At 40.1% G+C, this 15816-nt stretch overlaps 1 protein-coding gene across 1 annotated transcript in view; it reads left to right on the top strand.

Moving 5' to 3' along the window:
• DCC (DCC netrin 1 receptor) overlaps window positions 1-15816 on the top strand; it is a 588079-nt gene that overhangs the window by 320112 nt on the left and 252151 nt on the right. Inside the window, 3 exon segments of the mRNA XM_074995966.1 lie at window positions 11460-11533; window positions 11535-11609; window positions 13523-13661. Of these exon segments, the coding sequence (XP_074852067.1) occupies window positions 11460-11533; window positions 11535-11609; window positions 13523-13661 (288 nt within the window).

Below are 15816 nucleotides of genomic sequence, written 5' to 3'. Positions count from 1 at the left end.
CCGCATATTCACTTTCTGGGACCTGCATCCTGCATCCCACAGTATGTGAAACCCAAGATCACATTTTACATTTGATGGATGTAGCGTATCTTTACTAGTGAGTTAGGCTAGGTCTACACGTGCCCCTTCCTTTCGAAAGGGGCATGTTAATGAGTGGGTTCAAAAGATGCTAATGAGGTGCTGCAATGAATATGCAGCACCTCATTAGCATAATGGCGGCCGTGGTGATTTGAAAGTGTGGCTTTTCAAATTGCGCACCACCTGTGGAGATGGGACCTTCCGAAAGAAACCCCCCCCCAGTTTTCGAAAGCCGTTCTTCCTACCTGGTGATTGGAAGAAGGGCTTTTGAAAACCGGGGCGGGGGGGGTCCTTTTGGAAGGTCCCATCTCCACGGCCGTTTCTACACAGGCCACTTCCTTCGGAAGTGGCATGCTAATATATGGAGCGAAACATGCTAATGAGGGGTGGATGCAAATTAGCATTAGCATAATGTCACGTGATTTGGAGTCTGGAAGACCATTCTTCTGGATTCCAAAACGCTGTGTAGAAGCGCAGGCCGGGGGGGGGTGGTTCTGGAAGGATGTGCTTCTTGTGGAGTCCCCTTCTTCCCAAAAATGTTAGGGAAAAAGGGGCCTCCGGAAGAATGACTTCCTTCTGAAAGCCCCCTGGGGGGCCGTGCTTCTACATGGCGTTTTGGAGTCCGGAAGAACAGTCATCTGGACTCCACATCATGTGACATTATGCTAATGAGGCATGGGGAATTTGCATCTACGCCTTATTAGCATCTTTCACTCCTGTGTAGAAATGGCCCATGGGTGGCACGCAATTTGAAAAGCCGCACTTTTGAATTACCATGTCCGCCATTGTGCTAATGAGGCAGTGCATATTCATTGCAGGGTTAATGTATAATCCTCTAAAGAGATTTAACCTAGCTTTGCACTTAGGGTAGAAATGATAGTACTTCAGTGCACCCTGAATTAGTGATAGTTTGAGGCGAATAGGTATTTCGTAGTATTGCTCCTGATTAGTGAGGTTGTCTGCACAGTAGAAAGACATTCCAATCAGAGCACATAGATCTCTCTTTTTTTTTTATATATTTATTGCAGGGTTATTTGTTTACATTTTACTAGCTATAAAAATAACCCTGAACTTTAATGTCTCTTGTGATATCCTTTTCCAGGGCATCTCATCTCAGTATAATAACATCATCAATTATCCTGAAATCATAAATAATTTTTATCAGTAGAAGTGAGAACAATATCTCATGGCGTCTTCATGCTACACTGGTATTAGCCTATGCAAGATGCTGAAAACAAAATGGAGGCATCTGTGCCTGCTTTTTGTGACAAATAACTGGCTTGGTATGAGCACTTATTCCTTGCCTTGTTGCCCAGTTTCTGGATGCTGCATTGCGGTGATAACTGAAATTGACAATGCACTCTTTTCACCATTTTGATGGGGCCTGTCCAGCTATGGTTGATATCAATGTCTACATAAACTTCCCAAGGTGGAAATCTGTCTCTTGCTTGTTAAATGGAGTATATCACAGTCAATTATTGTCATTTCTGAGGGAATTCCAATAACATTGAAGTAAATTGCTTTTTCTATTGATTTTGGTTGATATTTTTTCACTCATCAGTAAAGGTCTGCACTCTACATGACAGGCCATTTTGCTTATAAAAGATAATATATATGTCAGGTGTTATCTTTCCAGTGGAAATGTGTATTCCCTTTCAATCTCTGCTTTTTATCTCATTCCTGGGATGCTAGAAAAATATTAAAATTTTTGGTATTTTAGTGTATTGCTATAACAGCAGAGGGTTATACTCAATTCTGCTTCAATAAGACAAGGGCAGCCAAAATTATGGATCCAGCTGCCCAACAGACAGAGAAGCAATTTCTGTGGCAATTTATTTATTTCCACACTGAATCCTATAGAAGATATTCCAAATGGGATACCAGACATTCTGGATCTTGTATGATTTGCCCAAATGTAGAAACAGGGCCAGCTATGTTCCCTTTGTTTCCTGCCTTCTGGGGCCAAACCTAGAAGACAAAATTGGCTATGTAATGGAGTCTGCACAGGTTCATGTATTCTCTTTCTCTCATGGCCTCTCTACTGAGATTCTGAGGAAATTAGATGTACACAGTAAGTGAGGGTGAGAGTCTGCTCGCAATCCCGGCCTCAGGGAGTATTGACTCTGGGAGGGCAAAAAAAATCACCTCTAATCTGTGGTCTCAGCTAGGTTTCTTTAGTGAGTTCCAAAACCCAACCCATGGCTAGGGTCCAGAAGTACAGAGCATCTTGCCACTACTTCCTGGCAGACCTCAGAGAATAGTACAGGTTGAACCTCTCTCATCCAGTACCCTGGGGACCTGACCAGTGCTGAGTGAAAGAACTGCTGGACCATGGGAAATCAATATTGTCTAGCACATTACCAACACTTTCACTGCTTACTGGGCTCTTAGAAGAGATTGAGGGGTAAACTACAGCTAAATAACAGCACAGAACGTGGAGAGACTGTGCTGGTGGCTGTAAACAAACTTTATGAGACCCCAGGAAACTTGGCCACACCCATGATAAGTGGTCTTCTGGTTAACTAAAATCATGCCAGATTATGGATGTTGCTGGATGAGAGAGTTCTGGCTAAGAGAGGTTCAATATGTAGTATGTATTGGGGATAGAGTGCCTGTATATTGGTGGGTGGATTTCACTATGGGAGCTGAGCCAGCAGGCCCAGGACTGGAGACAGAGTCTGTGAATCTTATGGGGAAGTGGGAAAGTGAATTTGAAACATAACTCCATTGAGCAAGAGAGAGAAGCCATCTCCTCTTGAGTGATCTTAGAGTTCCTCCCACCATTGCTTCTGGGGTCAGGAACAGCTCCTAGTACAATGGGGCCTTGCTTCTGGGGTCTAGGCATTGTTACAAATAAATATTATTTATATCATAAATATATCATAAATTATCATAAGGGCTTTAAAGTGGGAAGGGTGATCTTATAAGGCCTCTGTACCAACTACATGATTCGAGCATGGGAAAGAAAACTTGGTTGCACCATCAGCAACGAAGGGTCCTGTGGCACCTTATAGACTAACAGAGAAGTTTTGAGCATGATCTTTTGTGAGCACAGACTCGCTTCATCAGGTGCTGGTCTTGGAAATCTGCAGGGCCACGTATAAATAAACCAGAGACACGGTGGGGATAACAAGGTTAGCTCAGTCAGCAAGGGTGGGGCTTACTACCAGCAGTCGATCTGGAGGTGTGAACACCAAGGGAGGGGAAGCTGCTTCAGTATTTAGCCAGCCATTCGCAGTCTTTGTTCAAGACTTTGTTTAAGTCTTTATTAAAACCAGTAGGAGAGCACTTCAATCTCCCAGGCCACACAGTAGCAGACTTAAAAGTAGCTATCCTACAGCAAAAAAATTTCAGGACCAGACTCCAAAGAGAAATTTCTGAGCTACAATTCATCTGCAAATTCGATGCCCTCAGCTCTCACTTAAACAAAGACTGCGAATGGCTGGCTAAATACAGAAGCAGCTTCCCCTCCCTTGGTGTTCACACCTCCAGATCGACTGCTGGTAGTAAGCCCCACCCTTGCTGACTAAGCTAACCTTGTTATCCCCACCCTTGCTCTGGCTTATTTATACCTGGCCCTGCAGATTTCCAAGACCAGCATCTGATGAAGTGAGTCTGTGCTCACGAAAGCTGATGCTCAAAACTTTTCTGTTAGTCTATAAGGTGCCACAGGACCCTTCATTGCTGTTACAGATCCAGACTAACACGGCTACCCCTCCGATACTTAATTGCACCATGTCAGTTTCAAGCATCAACAAGGATCTTCTTTCACTGTTAACCCATGCAAATGATAAAGTTTTATTTCAGTGGAAGTTTTCAGTTGATCATCACCATCGTGGATGATGGCTGGTTTAGAGACAGATGTATAAAGACACAGAGATTTCAGCAGAATGCTGTCCAGAAATAGTTTTGGAATGATGCTGCATAAGCTGAAAGACTCGTGTTCTCATGATGACAGATAAGATCCATTTTACTTCAGAGTAACTGCTAAATCATGTCAGATTATGTCAAACCAATACTAAATTAAAAAACATATGTGAGCTACTCAAGCACGATTAAGCCTAAATGATTTTTGATGGATTTGAGGATGAAGGGAGGAAATTGACCATACTCTTTCTTTACTTGCAAAAATATTTCTCATTGAGTCATCAGAGTTTTTTCTATGTTAACATCTAGGTTTCAGTTCTTAGTCCAAAGCCCTGAGGACTGCATTCTGTCTTGTGCAGGTTCCTACTCCAGAGGAAGTGATAGAAATGTTTGATGTTTCAGTGGACAGTGATTTTCCCCTATTGCCACATGTAACTGAAGAGGCTGCCACACAAATACTATCTTGGCTTGTGAGGGTTCTATGTCAAGGCTCTTTGACTCTACTGGAGTTCCGTATCCGTGTGACGTACCTGGTAAAGTTTCAAGTCTAGCAACCAGAGATTTTATCCAAATAATATGTCTCAATTGATGTACATTTAATAAATATGCAAAATCTCAGTTGCATATATGTTCGTGCACTTAAAACATTACCACAGCAGAAAAGCAGATGATTGTCCAAGAAGGCTTGCAATCTAAACAGATGAAACTAAGAAGGGGCAAAAGAAAGTATTCTCATTGTGTTATAGTACGGGAAATGAAGCACAGAAACTTTACGGCTACGTCTGTAGGGCATTTCTCTTGCTAGAGAGGAATGCAAATGAGGGAACCCGACATTGCAAATGAAGCGCTAATTTACAAATTTTGCACTTCATTTGCATAATCTAGTGCAATCATGCTGTTGGGAGAGATTTTGGCAAGAAAAAAAAAGCAGCCATGAAGACAAAAAAATGACATATAAGGGTTACATCAATGAAGGGGGGTTCCACTGACAGAACCCTGTCTTCATGGCTGTTTCATTTTGCCAAAATCTCTCCTGACAGCAAAATCCCACAAGATTACGCAAACAAAGCATGACATTTGTAAATCAGGGCTTCATTTGCAATGTTGGGTTACCGCATTTGCATTCCTTTCTCACGAGAGGAATGCTGTGTCAATCTAGGCTAGATGTCTTACACAAGCTCACATGGGAAATCTTTGATAGAGCCAAGAACAGTAATTTCATCTTAACAGAGAGATTGTCTCCTGAACCCTGATACTATTCCTTAATTCACTTCTCCTTATATTTGCAATAGTGTAACCACAGCATTTGTTCTTGTGAAAAAAAAATATGAATAAATCATTCACTATGGCTATGGCTACACAAGAGGATTTTTCCACAGGAAATTGAGAGAAAGGGGTGTGGAAGAGGCCTGCTTCTTGCAGATCTGAAGATAGGTGATCTGGCCCTTCATGTTTACTAGTAATGTGAAGAAAACTCCATGCAGTAGCTAAACTTTGTGAAATATAGTTGCACATCATTTAAGTAAATACAGAATAGCCTGATGTAAAGCAAAACAAAATGTGCAAGTATGTTTAAAATGATGGTTACTTTGAAAACCTGTGTGCAGCAGAGCTCCCTTGGATCAGCAGGCAGAGGCAACCAGGGTAGTTTCTGCATTTCTTACCAAACTGCTGTCATTCTTTCAACTGCATACAGTTCAGGGAAGCAGGGGTTTCATTATGCTAATAATTACATTGCCAGCAGGCCTTTTGAAGTCACATCTCCCCATACAGCATGGAAACAGATTTTATAGAAATATCATTAAAGCTGTTAACTACAGGGAAAGAGGGAAAAAAATCAAAGACACAATCAAAGCATGCACTCTATTATCAATGAATGCAAGTGGCTTCATAAATGTGTCACATTTGAAATGTTTTCATTATGAATCAGCATAGGAACCAGCTGTTTAAAGGAAAAGCAAAACGTAATGGAAAGAAAATTTTAATCATTGCATCTCATAAGGAAGAATGAATCATGAGAAAAATGTTTTAAAGTGTGTTGGATGTAACTGAAGAAGAACATCAATCATAAATACGATGGGGCACCTGTGCACTACAGTGATACATAATAATAGATAGAAATATCCATCTTGACAGTGCTTGAAATAAAGGAAGTACATGTCAGGATTTGAATGCATGGGAAAGGCTTGTTTGTTGTTCATTTTCTGTGCTACTAAAGATGTGCAGGGCACTTAAGAAGATGAGACCTCTGCTCTAAAAATGAGCTTACAGGATTTGATGGATATACACTTGATCTTAGCTGCTAAACAAGTTAGGATTGTACACAACAGTTTGAGTAAGAGGCAGTAGTTAGGAGATCTAGTTTAGAAAGTGCAGCAAAAGAACAGACAAAGTGTGTGAGAAGGGTTGTGCTCTGGGAGGCTTTGGAAGCTTGGTGACATAGGTGCAAATGTGTGAGCTGGGGAAGTGATCAGTCTGGTTATAGGTGACCAAAGTAGCCAGTAGCGCTTACCTCAGCTCTCAAAAACAGGTTCTGGACTTCCTAGCACTCTCGACCTGCTGAAATGAAGTTTTTGTAAATAAAGAACTAATTTAAAACACCTAAAAAAAGTTATATTTCATCAGCTTTGAATGGTTTCTGCCTTCCATCTGCATTCTAATGCAGACCTCCATTTCTTCTGTCTTGACCTACCTTTGGGTGGACTTTGGGCTGGAAGTATTTAAAAAGGGAGCTTTTATTGCAAAACACTTTTTATTGAACCTCTGCATACAAAAACCAGTTGAAATTCTCACACCCTTTTCAGAAGTCTATCCCTATGCCACAAAGCCCAGGATCCTGAATCTAACTTTAAGCTTAAATCTCATGTTGTGCGTAAGTGATTGGCTGAATAAGTGTCGACATAAGATACATGCTTAAAAGCTTTGCCGAAGTGGTGCCCCATTAATTCCAGTGAGACACAATGAGGCACAGTGGAACCAACAGCAGCTATGGACAGTTTAAGAACAGTATTACAGATCAAGTAGGACATGAGGGAGACTCTATAAGTCATCTAGTACAGTCCCTTTCACTGAGGCACAACTGAATGTTCTAAACCAGGGTGTCCAACCGTTTATCGGGGGCCACACAGCAATGTTTACGTGTTCCAGAGGCCAAGCACAAATAGCAATAAAAAACCCCTCCCAGGCTTAAACCCCGCACAGCACCAAACTACTGCTCTCACCTCCAGGCTTAGTCTCTCCCACCACCCAAACCATCCCTCCACCCCCAGACCCCAGCCTTAACCCTACCCCCCACAGCCCCAAACTGCCCCCTGCCACCACCCTTAACCTCACGCCCCCACCGCAGCCCCAAACTGTCTCCCGTCCACCCCCAGGCTCAATCCCCACCACAGCCCAAAACCATTCTGCTGCTGGTGCTGCACCCCAGCCAGAGCTCTGCCCCTGGAGCCAATGGCAGCTCGGAGTTCCAGCTGCTGGGGCTCTGCTACCGGCCTCATGCTGGTCCTGCTATGGCAGCCAGCCCTCTGGGCTGGATAAAAAAGGCTCTGTGGGCTGGATTCTGACCCATGGGCTGCCTGGTGGATACCCCTGTTCTAGACCATCTTTGGCAGGTGTCTGGCTAAAAACTTCTTGTTAAAAACCTCCGATGGTAGAGATTCCACAGCCTTCTAAGTAATTTGTTGCAGTGCTTAACAGCCCTTTCAGTGAGGAAATTTGTCCTGAAAGCTAACTCAGATGTCCCTTGTGGAATTTAAGAGCATGACTTCTTTTTCTGTCGTGTACAGTTAAGGAGAACAATTTTTCCCTCCTCTTTATAACAAGATTTCGCATACTTAGTTTTATGCCCTGCTCCTCCTGTCTCCTCTTTGTCATATTAAACAAACCCATTTTTTTCAATCTTTCCTTGCAAGCCATATTTTCTAGTCCTTTAATTATTTTTTGTTCTCCTCACGACTTTCTTCAATTTATGCTTGTAATTCCAAACTGTGGTGCCCAGAACTGGACCCTGTACTCCCATTGAACCTTGTCAGTCCTGGGTAGAATGGAAGAATTATTACTTGTGTCTTGCTCACAGCATTGCTGCTAATTTGCAAGTTTGATACCTATCACTATGGCCTCACCAAAGATCTCAGTTATTTTATGCATTAAAGGGACAATTTCCCCACCTTTGATATTTGCAGGGATGGCAGACATCCATGTAACTTGACACTTCCCAGAGTATTTTTTTTCTCTCTCCCCCTCCTTCCTCTCCTCACCCTTCGTACTTCGTAATTTTTATATGTAGCTGATTCCTCAGTTTTGTCTCTGCTTTTCTCTCAGTTCTACTACAGAATCTGAAGAAGTCAGTTCTTCCCATGAAAGTTCATTACCTAATAAATAATACTGTTGGTCTTTAAGGTACCACAGAACTGTTGCTTTGTTTTGTGAGTGGGAATGGCTTTTCTGGGTGATGTGTGATTTGTACAGGTTGATTGGCTCTTGAAATAGTTCTGAAGTATTTCCACTAACAAAATTAAACAAGTAACTTATAAAAACAAGAAACAAAACAATATGCTATCCCACCCCCCACCCTGCCACAAACACACATATTGTTATCAGGAATCAGTAAACACCTAATAATACCTGCACGCCATAGCGCTGAGATGTTAAATACATTAGGGACCTATGAGACATATTGAAATTTAATTAAATGGAAAGTTGGAGGGGAAAAATGTTTTTAATGTATTGATTCTGGGACTAAGTGTTAATATTAAATGCCATTTAAAAGTATACATCGCTTAAACCTTCCACTGATTTTTAGCTTCCTACAAAACTGTGTTGGTTCTTCTACCATGTATGTGACTGTAATATCTGAGTGCCTTCCAACAACACATTCAGTCATGACGAACATCTGGTTTTTGGTGGTTATTTTTGACTCCTCTGCTGCGGAGGTATAGTCTATGCACAGGAGGTATAGTCTATGCAGCAGAGTAGGTTGCTTGGTTTTGGGCATTTTTAATACACATGTTGCTGAGTATTTGTTAGAGATCAAAGCCCCTTGCATTTGTAGTGGAAAGTGGCAAGGTTTGCGCGGGTCCTTGGCTACTGCGGGACCAGTTTACTCCACACCTCGGTCCAGCTCCTGAGACAGTTCTGTCTCCTGTGCTTTAGCCTTATTGCAGAAAATTCTGTTTGGGCCAGAGGAATGAAATTGTCAACTGTGTTCTTTGTATCAAGCTGGAGGGAGTCTTTTAGATATTCTCCACTTTGCATTTAGCATATTGTCAAATTCACGGGTATTAGCAGAAGAAAGTGTCACGTTCTTTCCCTGTCACTTTCCACAAAACTGTTCATTTTACACTAACAGCTTTCTTCTGTGAAACTGTCTGGTAACAGGCATTTGACTGTGTGAAAAGCTTTTTATACGAATTGTAATGCTGTTATCTGCCAACTGCACAATAACTGGCAAGTTTGTTTTGCGTGACAGAATTTTCTGTATGTAAAATATGAACAAACCATTTCATATTCAGGCAGAAAAAAGGTATTGGCATGAAACAACAACTCAGATATTTGAAACACTGTGACTCACACTAGTCTTTAGAGTTTAGATTGTTTTCAGAATTGGCTCTCCACTTGTCTTGCAACTTTTCTGCTGGTTTTCTTCCTTTTTCTCTCACCTTTTATTTTTCATTGGGCTCCAACTTCAGGGTCAGATGAATTAAAGACATAGACTTCAACATATTAGTCAGCATAGTGGTTCATTCTTATCGTCCAATGTGTGAGGAATGTCTATGCATGGAATGACTATTAGTTTTATAAGGGGTGTTTTCTAAATTTGGCACATTTTGTTATTTGGTTGAAACTAATTCAAGCCAAGAGTGAATGTATAATAATGATAATGTATGACAGTTTGACTTCAGAGTGAAAAACATATTAGTATTGCTAATACATTGGGGGGAGGGGTTGAGTTGGTTCATGACAAAAACAAAAAGACCCAAAAAATCTCCTCTCCCACCTTTACCTGATATTTCATGAAATCATCTTTTATACTGAAAATGGAGAATGAATCAGCTTTCTTTATTTCAGTTCCAGATTTTCCATTGCTTAAAAATAAATCTGTTCCAGGCTAAAGGATTGTTAGAACTGGCTGTGCTAACTCCAGTAATTGCAAAATTTTGTGAGATGGTTGGCGTTTTTAACCCTTTGATTGTTGCTTTTTGTTTTATAAGTATTGATTGTGAGCTTTCAGTGTCATCTTCAGATTGTTCAATCCTGCACAAACACAAAAATTTTGTTATGGAACAGAATTGGGGGTGTGCTAAATTCTCTTACAGATTCATATAATTGATTTTACCAAAAATATCACACCTGAAAGCTTTTTAGGTTCCTAAATATGGATTTTGGGACAAAACTTTAGGCATCCCGGTCTGAAATATTCGCGGATGTCTCATAATCACACTGAACTGCCTTTCTTCCTATCAGATCAATAAAAATGTTCAGTGTCAAGTTGTGAATCCAAGGCAATAGGATTACTTGTGTGTCTCATCTTGTCAGTACAGATTTCTCAGTCTGGCTCTCAATGCATGTCCAAGACTTTTTTTATTATGATCATTATTTTAGGCACAGTGTACTTGTGATCCAGAGCAATACATATGGGAAGCCATATAAAATACACCTAAGGTTAAGTAAGTAAACAGAGACATGATGAAGTGAATGAAGTAAATAAGAAATAACACAGCAATATTAAAATTCCATTGTTTCACTGGTTACAGAACGCCAAGCCAACACACAGAGCAATAAATCATTTTTTGAAGAATTAGCCGTGGAGTCAGTCTATAAAGAGCTTGAATAGCTGCTCAATAAGTATGGTAGAGCTATATCATACTTTCCGGAAAAGTTGGGTTTTGATTTGGTATTTTTAAGCTGTGGGTCTTTGTGTTTTGATCCTTTGTAAATAAAGAGTTTTGGGTCTTCGGGTCCCTTTTTTTATTGAACCAGTCTTGGGAGTGATTAGAACTGTTTTTTTTTCCCCTGTACACCACATTTTTAGAGAGACTGTTTTTAAAAGTGACGGGGGAGGGGTATGTGGGAATACTTTTTTTAAAAAAAAGCATCACAGAAAGGTGGAGGTACGGGAGGCCAGGGAAAGAGGCCAGCTTCTCTGTTTCCATCTACTGGGAATGAATCGGACGTATACATAATGTTTCTTATAACAACAAGCTGAATTAAGGGCACTATTTTATAAAAGCTACTCCTATCTTTAGAAGGCTATTTTGATGCAATTTTGAATCTTTCTACAGAGTTCCTTTATGGATTAATGCCTTGTCCCTAAACCATTCGGATATGGGAAACATTCCCTCATTGAGAAATGCACTTCACTGCAGTATTGCAAACATTCACATCATGAGAAGTGTGTGTATTTGGAGACCCATTTAAAAGCATTTTGCCAAAGTACTGAAAAGGAAAACAAAATGATTAAGAAACTGAGCTGCAATAAATGACTGCCTTTATTCAGGCCATTTTTCTTTGTGCAGTGCAAGTTCCAGGGCCAGTAGAAAACCTGCGGGCTGTCTCTACCTCACCTACCTCAATTCTACTTTCCTGGGACCCCCCCTGCCTATGCAAATGGTCCAGTCCAAGGTTACAGATTGTTCTGCACAGAGGCTGCAACTGGAAAGGAACAGGTGAGCAAGTTAATGGAGCTGTATGGTCAACTTTCACTTACTTGTGAAAGCAGGCGTGTGACAAAATCAGTCAGGAAGCAGAGGAAGTATCCAGTCCAAGTGACTGTGGCTAGCTGTCCTGCAGCTTGAAACCTGTTGATCATGGAAATTTTGGCACTTCAGTGGCATGGTGCACTGCAGCAGCTGCTCTTCAGGTTAAGAGCCTGGTATATGTGCATTGAAATGCAATGAGGAGAGGGAATTTTAAAAAAAATCAATTTTTTAGAACTCCTCACAGTTTTGAACTGTGAGAATTTACATGCCATTTTAGCTGTGGAAACATGCAATCATGGTCTCAACTTCAAGGATTCTGCGCTCAAGCAAATATAGCAGCTCCCTGCGTAATGTTGTAGTTATGTTTTTGAAAAATGCAATGTTAAGTGAAATGGTTTTAAGTAAACCTAATTTCCCCATAAGACTTGATGTAAATGGGGAGTGATAAGCTTCTGGGGATTTTTTTTCACCAGACAAATGCCATTATGTACATATGCAGTATACATTTTAAAGAAGTTCTAATCAGAGGATTATCTAGGGACTTATTCATGAGCTTCCTGATCTTCTCCTAAGGTGTTGATATCAGTTGGGCTATATCCCAGGGGATGCCTTGCTTCACAGTCAAAGGCTTTCCAAAATACTAGAAGGTTCTCAGGTCCTGGCTCTGCTCCAGGCCAACCCCCAATTTCACCTCCTCCACTGAAGAATGTGCTTGTTCCTCCATCTTCCCATCCTGTGAGACAGCTGATTACTCTGGGTGGGAGACATGAGGAAAAAGGGTAGTGGGGGCATCAACAGTTTAAACAGCTCAGACCATTAACATAGGACATCAGTAGCTGTACACAGATGATGTAAATAAAGGTAAAGTTGAGGTAGTGCAGGGATCCTGATGAGGTCATTTGTAGATGCTGTATGTGTGAAAATGTGACTTTTACAGGAGGACAAGGGACTAAAATGGGACCTTCCTTTATTCCATATTCACTAGTTTAATTTATTAGTAGCGTATAACAGTCACGGGCATCATAAATCCCAGGGTAGATTTATCTGGCTACTTCACCTACAAAACTTTCTCTCTACTCCTGTCTTCACCTACAAAAACATCTCTCTGCTCTTGCCTTCCTTTCATTTTCTTCTTTTTTCCTAGAATTTCTCCATGACCCCAGCCCTTATTTTTTTTGTTCTCTTCCCTTATTCCTTTCCTGGCTACATCTACACTACAGAGATCTTTTGAAAGAAACCCTTCCAGAAGATCTCTTCTGAAGAACTTATTTTGAAAGAGTGCATCCGCACACAAAAAAATGGATCAAAATGTGATCTGCTCTTTTGAAAGAGAACATCCATACAGCTCTTGCTTTTTTGAAAGAACAGGCCAGGGATCGAAAATGAGGACATTTCTTTTGAAGGAAGGGCCCTGCGGAGCATCTACATATGATGCTTTCGAAAGACAGCACTCATCTTGAAATGGGACAGGAAGAGCGATTTCAAAAGGAGCACCACATTCTTTCGATTTACTTTCGAAAAATCTTTCAAAAGAACTTGCTAGTGTAGATACACCTCTCACTGTCTGATGGGAGAGGGAATGACTGATTTAAGCAAGGAAACTTTCTTCTTGTTTTAAATAACAACCAAACCACAGATCTAAGGACCAAAGTCAGCTCTATCTTGAAATGTGGCAGTTTAATATCAGAGTCTATTGAGAAATGAGCTATAACAAGCAATGCTTTGTTACAAATTACCTTTTACAGCAATTTAAATAAGGATTTAGCATTGCCTTCTAGAGTTAGAAAACTCCTACTGTCTAATCCGTTGATCCCCCGTCATTACTGTCACATCTTCTTTAATGTTTCCTCTTACTAACAATTACCATTTTATGTGCCCAGAGTATAGAGGTTGATGGACTATCGTACAAACTGGAGGGACTGAAAAAATTCACTGAGTATACCTTAAGATTCCTGGCGTACAACCGCTACGGCCCTGGAGTACCCACTGAAGATCTTACAGTCATGACTCTTTCTGATGGTAAGTTAGAATTACAGATGCCAGGATAGGCAATATAAGCAGGATAAAAATGTTTATTTTATGGATTACTGTTATAGATCACTGTGTGAACTGTTATCAGGGGACTGGAATAAATTGAGGAGATCCGATACCATGTACTCAATTCAAGTCAATAATAGGCATGACAAACTAAATGAAGGTTGACAACCAACATGTAAACTATTAAATCTGATAAGAAATAAATAAATATCTTCAGGTCTTGTACAGAGGCGGAAATCATAGCTCCTCTGTCTGCCTATTATATGACCTTTCTAGATCTTCTTCATTTTTGGCACATTAGAACAGAAAGTGTCTGTTTTACTTACTTGTCTTGTCGCAGTGATTGCATAGGTACTCTTCCCTTGTGTTGCCCTCTGCTTTATATTTTTGCCATTCTTGAGGTGTTAAATTGAACTTTATTTTGAACTTGGAAACATCTAATGCCTGATATTCAACTATCTGAGAGGTATCCAAGTTAGTCTGTATCTTCAAAAATAACAAGAAGTCTTGTAGGACTTTATAGACTAACAGATATTTTGAAGCATAAGCTTTCATGACTAAAGACCCACTTCATCAGATGCATGACAGAGCAGGTCTTTGCCCACGAAAGCTTATGCTCCAAAATACCTGTTAGTCTATAAGGTGCCACAGGGCTTCTTGTTGATATTCAAGGGTAGTGCAGTGATTCCTGATGATGTCAGTGAGCCCAGTTCCCACACTTGTAAATCAGGAGTAATTCCATTGATCAATTTGGTTACAGTGGTGTAAAGGACAGTTTAAATGATAGACGAATTAGCCCAATAGGCATATGTAGAAAAATGAATGTGTCCCATAGATGACTTCCCTCTGTAGATTTTTTTAAGTGCTAGAAACTTGCTACAACTTTTTAGAGGAAAACAGAATCCTGCTAATTAGAAAGGAGAGACCAATATTGGAGGTCACTCTGTTGAGGTTAGGGCATGTTTAATAAAACAAAGGTAGGTGAGAATTTAAGAAAAAAAGGTCCATCTTCTCAAAGGATGTAAAAACTAGATTGCTCTAGTGTCTTCAGTGCAGCAACTCTAAAGTATGCAAGATTAGAATCTGACCCAGAGGGAAAAGAGTGATCTTAAATTAAAACGTAAAATATTTTCATTTGCATCCAATGCCCGGGCCTGTGTTTTTAAGATGCAATATTCCACAAGGAGAAAAAACATGTAGGTGGGAAATTTTATAGTCCCACAGAGTCTGATAGCCATGAGGATGTCTAGCTTTTTCCTGAGTGTTTATGAATTTAGATATCCAAATTACGGACTTTGTTCCTGCACTGGGATTGGATCACTATTAAATTTAGGCTCAAAATAGTGCTATCTCCACCAGGGTTGTTTTCGCTGCCAAAAAGGTGGTTTTTACACTGAGATATCCATCTTGCTGTGAAATCCTAGTGGAGATAAACCAGGCATTCATGTGAGTATAAGAGTTGACCTCAAGTAGCAAAATTTAGATGAAAATCTTACCTGCCCTTTTTCTGTTACGTAATTACAGAGCCCTGGTTACTGAGATGTAAAAATGCATGTTTTTACAGTGAAGACTAAGCACACAAAACCAAAAATGTTTAGCAAATGTGTTAACAGAATATTTAATTAACACATTTTAAAACACCACTTTGTAGTCAGTGGTGACAAAGACAATGGTGCTTATAAATATACTAGCTAACACACTTGCTAGAAACATTTCCTTTTCCTATCTAGGTGGTTCTGGATGATGGAAGAAGATTGTAATGGATAAGGATGAACCTTTGCCTTGACTTCTGTTGTATTTACAAATATTTCCCTTATTAAAAATCAAATATTAGATTATCCGACAGAAGTGGTAAAACACTATGATAACATTATTGTAGGCTGTAGTGTTTCAGACCATAATAGTAGTATTCTTTAAAAGGTTCATCTGTGATACCCACACCTCATTTGGCACTCAACTTTCAATTATTTTACATTTGACACCTCTTCAATATTTTTTTTCAAGTACTACTTATGCCTATCCATCTAATTCAGTCATCGCTTGTAATACAGATTGGATCTTGGCAGAATAAATTGCTTCACACTTATAATTATAAAAACAAAAGAAAAACAAGTGAAAATGAATATTTTGCATAATT

This window comes from Carettochelys insculpta, chromosome 5, assembly GCF_033958435.1.
Source record: "Carettochelys insculpta isolate YL-2023 chromosome 5, ASM3395843v1, whole genome shotgun sequence".
NCBI classification, from domain to species: Eukaryota; Metazoa; Chordata; order Testudines; family Carettochelyidae; genus Carettochelys; species Carettochelys insculpta.
The sequence above is the reverse complement of the archived record's forward strand: the minus strand, read 5'-3'. Positions and strand labels throughout refer to the sequence as shown.